At 43.9% G+C, this 8165-nt stretch overlaps 1 protein-coding gene across 1 annotated transcript in view; it reads right to left on the reverse strand.

Annotated features, from left to right (window-relative positions):
• The window catches only part of MYORG (myogenesis regulating glycosidase), a 45377-nt gene extending 37938 nt beyond the window's left edge, over window positions 1–7439 (reverse strand). The window contains exon 1 of the mRNA XM_072118530.1: window positions 6775–7439. Coding sequence (XP_071974631.1) covers window positions 6775–7239 — 465 coding nt within the window. The 5' untranslated portion in view covers window positions 7240–7439. The remainder of the gene's footprint in view (window positions 1–6774) is intronic.
• Window positions 7440–8165: the final 726 nt, after the last annotated feature.

Here is an 8165-nt window from a genome sequence, read left to right on the forward strand (position 1 = left end):
CCTCCATACAAATCCTATACAGCAATTAGGGTTATTATTAAGTCCTGAGACAAGATTAGTAGGGTTTAGCAATGCACATGACTTATTAAAGGTGAAAATCATATTATCCGGCTAAAGCGCTGTTGTTCCCACAGATGTAATGTATTCTATGTGACCTGTAGAGAAACTCTATATACAGAATTATACAATGTATGGAAAATATTAAATATTCCCCTAGTATCGTATCGATGCGAGGAGTTGAAATTTACCATACTTACTTAAAGCGTAACTGTAAAGTTATAATGATTTTACCAAATTATCATACACTATGTGATTCCCTCTTTAAAAACAAACTGAGCAATGCCCATATTGTGCTGCTCGCCCTTTTCTTTCCTAAGTTATAGCAATATGTGTTCTGTTTGACAAAAATCCTCCTGACCAAAGGTGAAGTGGGCGGAGACTAATGTCTGTCAGTCTGTGCCCTCAATCTGAGGCCATTTAGCTAGCCCACAGATTCCATGATGCCTTCTGTTCTCTCTCAATGTAATTTAGCATTAAATCCATTTAATTTCCCACAAGTAAATCTACTGAACACTGCACAGTACATATATAGGATTTATATGCTGACCAGGCTGGCAGATTCCATCACATGGAGGAACAGGGAACATGTAATAAGTGGAAGAAATCATACGTAAAACAGTTACATGAAGTATATACACTCACCGGCCACTTTAATAGGTACACCTGTCCAACTGCTCGTTAACACTTAATTTCTAATCAGCCAATCACATGGCGGCAACTCAGTGCATTTAGGCATGTAGACATGGTCAAGACAATCTCCTGCAGTTCAAACCGAGCATCAGTATGGGGAAGAAAGTTGATTTGAGTGCCTTTGAACGTGGCATGGTTGTTGGTGCCAGAAGGGCTGGTCTGAGTATTTCAGAAACTGCTGATCTACTGGGATTTTCACGCACAACCATCTCTAGGGTTTACAGAGAATGGTCCGAAAAAGAAAAAACATCTAGTGAGCGGCAGTTCTGTGGGCGGAAATGCCTTGTTGATGCCAGAGGTCAGAGGAGAATGGGCAGACTGGTTTGAGCTGATAGAAAGGCAACAGTGACTCAAATCGCCACCCGTTACAACCAAGGTAGGCAGAAGAGCATCTCTGAACGCACAGTACGTCGAACTTTGAGGCAGATGGGCTACAGCAGCAGAAGACCACACCGGGTGTCACTCCTTTCAGCTAAGAACAGGAAACTGAGGCTACAATTTGCACAAGCTCATCGAAATTGGACAGTAGAAGATTGGAAAAACGTTGCCTAGTCTGATGAGTCTCGATTTCTGCTGCGACATTCGGATGGTAGGGTCAGAATTTGGCGTCAACAACATGAAAGCATGGATCCATCCTGCCTTGTATCAACGGTTCAGGCTGGGGGTGGTGGTGTCATGGTGTGGGGAATATTTTCTTGGCGCTCTTTGGGCCCCTTGGTACCAATTGAGCATCGTTGCAACGCCACAGCCTACCTGAGTATTGTTGCTGACCATGTCCATCCCTTTATGACCACAATGTACCCTGTAACATCTGATGGCTACTTTCAGCAGGATAATGCGCCATGTCATAAAGCTGGAATCATCTCAGACTGGTTTCTTGAACATGACAATGAGTTCACTGTACTCAAATGGCTTCCAGTCACCAGATCTCAATCCAATAGAGCATCTTTGGGATGTGGTGGAACGGGAGATTTTCATCATGGATGTGCAGCCGACAAATCTACGGCAACTGTGTGATGCCATCATGTCAATATGGATCTCTGAGGAATGCTTCCGGCACCTTGTTGAATCTATGCTATGAAGAATTGAGGCAGTTCTGTAGGCAAAAGGGGGTCCAACCCGTTACTAGCATGGTGTACCTAATAAAGTGGCCGGTGAGTGTAATCTGTGCTGTTTGATCAAAAAGAGTTAATAGCTTATCTGCACAGTGCACAAAGTACCAAGTACAAAGTGGATCAGGGATGCAGGATGAGGTGCAGATAGAGACAGAGAAATTTCTGTAGAATCACAGACTGGGATGGAGGAACTGATAGGGAACAGGGGAGATCTTGTTCCTCACTATTCTGTGTAGGAGACATCTGTATCCACAGTCCTGAACACATCCAGCTTTGCTACATACACAGAGAGCTCTGTCACATGACCTCCTCCACTGTGAGCAGGGAGCAGCAGCTCCTCCCAGGCGTCTTCGTATATGCGTTTGATTCACAGGGCTTGTCAGCACAGGCAGAGGAAGGAGCTACTTCAGCAGTGAGATAATCTGAGGGGTATAGCAAAGAAACTACTGGATATAGATAACAAAGATAAATGACAAAGTTGTTCTACATCCCAAGAGCTATTGATTAGCGTATTTTTTTTACAGTTGTTCTTTAAAGGGGTTATCCGGGTTTAAAAATTTTTTTATGGCCGGGCTGGGGAGGGCTAGTTAAACATAATAACCATGGACTTACCTCCTCCGACGCCGCCGATGTCCCGCGCCGCGGTCACTTCGATCCGTGCCCCTGTAAACAAACAGGGGCACGGAAGCCGCGCACAGGGAGCTTCCGGTCCGCGTTGTGGACGGCTCCTCCCATCCGTCCCTATCTCTCAGCGTTGTAAGCGCTGGGAGATGGTGCGCATGGGAGCTTCCGGCCGGCTGGAAGCTCCCTGTGCGCCCTTGTACTGAAACCGGCGCACGGAGAAGACGGGCCGCGGCGCGGGACATCGGCAGCACCGGAGGAGGTAAGTACATGTTTATTATGTTTAAATAGCCCTCCCCAGCCCGGCCATAAAAAATTTTTTAAACCCGGATAACCTCTATAAAGGAAACCTACCATCAAGGATTTACCTAATAAGGTAGATCCAATGGTAGGTTCCTGCTATAACTATCACTCCCATAGTGTTTTTGTATAACAGTCATATTCAGTATTTTCACATAAAATCATTATCTTTGACATATGTAAATGATTGGTAGAGACTACTGGGGTGTAGCCTCTCTGTGGTGTGGGAGTAAAGGCCCCAGCAGCCTGTGTTGATCCCTCCTACCAGTGCCTAGCCGGGGATATGCGGATATCACTGGCTTCAGGAAGAAGCTTCAATGTGGGAACGCGAGGAGCAGAAGAGCTGGTGTACACTGGAGTTGAGATGGGCATAAGCCACCCTGGAATGTTATGTACCTCAAAATAGATCCAATAAAAACTACAACTCATCCTATAAAATACAGGAGCTAAAGTTAGTTACAACAATTTGGGGTTATGGACTAACTATAGTTCCTTCTACCATCAAATTCCATCATGATTAACCAGAGGCACTTACTCATAGGCGTGGAGTAGCCTTAGCTCCCAGTGCCCGGCCAGTCTAGTACACGCCCCAGTAGTCTCTGCAGTTAATTTACATATTACTAAAATACATTTAGGATTTAGGATTATTAGATTACAGATCAGGGTAGAGGCAGGCAGGAGGCATCTACCATCACTTCTATTTCTGATAGTAGGTTCCTCATGGTAGGTTTCCTTTAAGCACCCTCAAAGATGTCCCTTTTGGGCCCAGCCATAGCCCTTTATCATCCAAATTGGATGTGAGAAACTCTTAATACTGTGACTATACCAAAGCATAGAGCATTGTTTCCATCTGACAATAGTCAGCAAATACCATTATACAAAAGTCATCGAACTGGTGGAGAAATTGTTGTCTGATCAGCACAAGATGCAGAAGACGAGTGAGTGAGTGAGTTGGACATAGAAGAAAATATAATCAAACCCACATAGGACGTTCCTTTATCTGGAATGTACAGTTAGTTTCCATAGTCTCGTTAAAGTTTGTTTTTACAGTCTTAAACTACCAATGACCTACCATGGGTGATTGGTGGTGGGGTGACCTCCGCCGATCAGCTGATTTACACTACAGATGGAGCCAAAAGCAGACACCTGCGTCCATAGTGTAGTCCATGTTATGGGGGGTCGGGGAGGCCGCTGCACAACGGACAGAGCCCCCCCCCCCGATTCATGTTGCGACTGCAGTGTAGCGTGTCTCCGGAACCACTGCACTTCCATGATGGTTGAATGTGTTGGGTGCCCCCACCATCACCAATCACCTATTAATGACCAATCCTAATAGTTTAGGCCTGGAGAAACCCTTTCACCAATTCAATCTTGATTCCCATGGTTTTCCTTGTTCACTTTGACTTTTTTCATAATTGTATGGCTGGAACCCCACCACCAGGGGTGTAACTTGAGGGGGTGCAGAGCTTGCGATCGCACCTGGGCCCAATAGACCTAGGGGGCCCTTATGGTGTCACTTTCCCATATGAGAAGACTATTACTATGAACCATACATTATAGTCAGGGGCCCGGCACAGACTTTGCACTGGGGCCCATCAGCTTCAAGCGACGCCACTGCCCACCACACCAACAGCCTGAGGTCCAGTGGACTGACACCTTCGACCATATAATGAGAACAGCTATCTAATAAAAACATGAAATTTCCCACGTCACCACTAGTTGCTGTTATAAAAGATTAGTGACATAAATCCTATTATAAGACTCTCTCAAGCTTCTGTAATTGGGATAAGTAGACTTTTGATCCTTAGTATGGATAATGGGGTGTCTGGTGCCAGCACCCGAAGAAATTACCATATTTAGGTGGACATTTAAGTGACATTCCGGCCAAAGTGTAAGTTTCCTGTATGTTCCACTATGTTATTGCATGTGTCAGTCTCTCATTTGTTTCTATCTCTATATATAACATTCCAATGGTTGCCCAGCAGCATTTAGATTTTACCTCCTGTAACAACACATCCAATATTTAAAGGGATTGTCCACTTTCAGTAAATGATTGACATTGTTTGTGTAATAAAAAGTTATACAATTTTCCAATGTACTTTCTATATCAGTTCCTCACAGTCTATGTAGATCTCTGCTTGCTGTCATTTGTTGTGATGCTTCATTGTTTACTTCTTGTTAATAAAACACGATCACTGGTCATGAGATGTCACACAGGGGCACAGCTCGTTATATCCCTGGTCATGAGATGTCACACAGGTGCAAGGCTTGTTATACCCCTGGTCATGTGATGTCACACAGGTGCACAGCTCATTATATCCCTGGTTATGTGCTATCTCACAGGTGCACAGCTCGTTATATCCCTGGTCATGTGATGTCACACCGGTGCACGGCTTGTTAGATCCCTGGTCATGTGATGTCACACAGGTGCAAAGATTTTTATATCCCTGGACGTATGATGTCACACAGGTGCAAGGTTTGTTGTATCCCTGATTAAGTGATGTCACACCAGTGCACAGCTCCATATATCCCTGGTCATGTGATGTCACATAGGTGCACATCTCCATATATCCCTGGTCATGGAATGTCAAACAGGTGCACGGCTTGTTATCTCCCTGGTCATGTGGTGTCACACAGGTGCACAGCTCATTATATCCCTGGTCATGTGATCTCACACGAGTGCACGACTCGTTATATCCCTGGTCATGTGATATCACACAGGTTCAAGGCACGTTATATACCTAGTCTGGTAATGTCACACAGGTGCACGGCTCGTTATATCCCTGGTCATGTGATGTCACACAGGTGCACGGCTCGTTATATATCCCTGGTCATGTGATGTCACACAGGTACACGGTTCGTTATATCCCTGGTCTTGTGATGTCACACAGGTGCACGACTTGTTATAACCCACAGCTCTGATTACTCTCTGTGATATAACGAGCTGTGCGCCTGTGTGACATCACATGACCAGGGATATAACGATAGGACATCTTTTGGACCTTTTTAATATTCTAATAAAAGTTATTTTTTAGAGTGCCTTCACCCCCTTCTTTATCATTCTTAGAGACATGTGTTTCCATCATTTGATTCTATTCAAGACATTTGTTTCCATTCCATCATGACACATATCCCTGGGCTGGTATATATCAATCTACATCTCTTTTGTTGTATATAATACAAGTAGACCCCGTAACTCTATAAACTGCGGTGTACTTATTATCAGAGCTGTAGTAGCTTACGTCATAGCCAGCTGTTACTTGGGAAATCCTCCAGATGTGCGGTATATGTCTGATATAAGTCCCAAATGTTATAGGAATAGAGATATAGTCGTGTGGCTCAAATATGTAGCCCTTAAATTTAATAAAATTATGATTTACAGGTTTTTTTGTATCTATAGCTACAGAAAAGTAATTTACAGAACTGACTACTTCATTGCTAATACAGATAACGGGCTCATTTACTAAGGGTCCATCGGACGCATTTCCGTCTGGTTTTCCGAATTTTTCCGATTTGCCCTGAATTCCCCCGGGTTTTTGCCCTACGTGATCGGATTTTAGCGCATCGGCGTCGGCTTGCACGCGACAGAAATAGGGAACATGGCCATCGGAGAACCCGACGGATTCGGACAACGCGCAAGATTTAACATTTAGAATTATGTCGCAAGACACACACTTACAAGCACCGGGAAGAAGGTGAACTCCGGCGGACCTCGGCGGGGAAGCAACGGATGCAGGAACTCAGGCGCACAATGTTCATGAATCGCGCCGGACTTCATCCTCATCGGACCGTCCGAATCGGGGATTGCGACAAGACCAGGTAAGTAAACTTGCCCCATTATCTGATTTACTATAAGGTGCTGCTACTCACAGAAATGTTGACCTAAATTCACTTAACGACTGATACGACCCCCAAAAAACAGAGACAATTTACGAATATTTGGAACCCGTTAAACATAACCCCACATACGTCTATGGGATTCACTTACCTTTAACTTAACATCACAGTGTCTTGGGGTCCAGGTAATATTGTAGCACTCAGTACCAGCTGAGAATTTTTTCTCCAAAGTGATTTTTAAATCTGTTACAGAATCCCAGGTATAACAAAAGTCGGTTTTATTGAGCCAGCATAAGTTTTTAACAAAATTTTGTTCCATGTCGGGAAAGTTTCCAACGTCTATCTCCACGTATGTTTTATCTTCACTCAGCGTCTGCAGTATCAGATGGTGACTATTCCTTTCCCATATCAGCCCACTGACCGTTCCTTTAAGGATCCAGTTCTTGTTGGGTTGGTCCATCACCTGCCAATAGATAATACCAATTGTCATGATGAAGAATATCGCAACCCCGATACAGGCGACGGCTCCTTTCCACGTTTCGTTCATTTCCTTGAGTCCAACATCCCAGTTCACATCAGGGATATTGTTGGGGTTCCTTGTCCGTGTATGAGGCATCGCAAATAATATCAAACAGATTAGATTATTATTCCACCGATCAAATCTGTTTCTTCTTTATGAGATAAGGACATCAAACATTATGTTGGATAAAGCGTTTTCAGATGGGATCTTTGAAAAGCCATCTCCGACCTAACACATGCTGTAATAAGTAATGGGAAGTTATTCTAGCCTGGTTGTACTCTGTACTCTCAGCGCAAGACGAGAGCCTTGAAATAGCTACAACTAAAAGGAATCAGCTTAGAGCCGCCCCCCTGCCAGATTTGTCTCAGGTGCTTGAGCAAGTGACGTCTACAGAATGTGGACTGGACCTCATCAACTGTACCTCCTGTGACCTCAGGAAACACGTTATTATTCCAATGCAGTATGACTTTAAGACTTTTTCATCCCCGATGCATATATTTTACATGGGGGAGTTCAGAATTTAGTGTTTTAGAATAAAATGGAAGAATAGTAGTACCATTCTGAGATGTTTGAAAGTGGCACATAGCATGTAACATCCATGCCATCATTGTCTTCTGTCTGCAGAATGCGATTTAGAAGGTGTTGATTTTTTTTTTTTTTGGATGTGTGATCAGTGGCTTATGTTGTGGCTGCATTGAGACTGATTGAACCACATCCAGTTCCTCTGCAGTGTCCAGCAAATGCTCAAATTGAGTGATTGATGTCCAGACCAGTCAGCTGCTGGGGGCAACATCCAGGAATTCCTTTATATATTTGCCCAGTTCCATTACACCTTGCTGTTTATCCTCTAATTTAGATTTGTGTGTTGTTGTGCACTAATTATACTTCAGTTTATTCTAATTTTCTCATCTTGCCTCGCATCTTTGATGACCCCTTTTTGGACTCCAATTCTGTACTGTGTATGCTATCTTCGTTGTGACCCACACCCCTGACCTCACTTTTGTGTTATTTGTTTGTGAGTC

The sequence above is a fragment of the Engystomops pustulosus genome, chromosome 7 (assembly GCF_040894005.1).
Source record: "Engystomops pustulosus chromosome 7, aEngPut4.maternal, whole genome shotgun sequence".
Taxonomy (NCBI): Eukaryota; Metazoa; Chordata; class Amphibia; order Anura; family Leptodactylidae; genus Engystomops; species Engystomops pustulosus.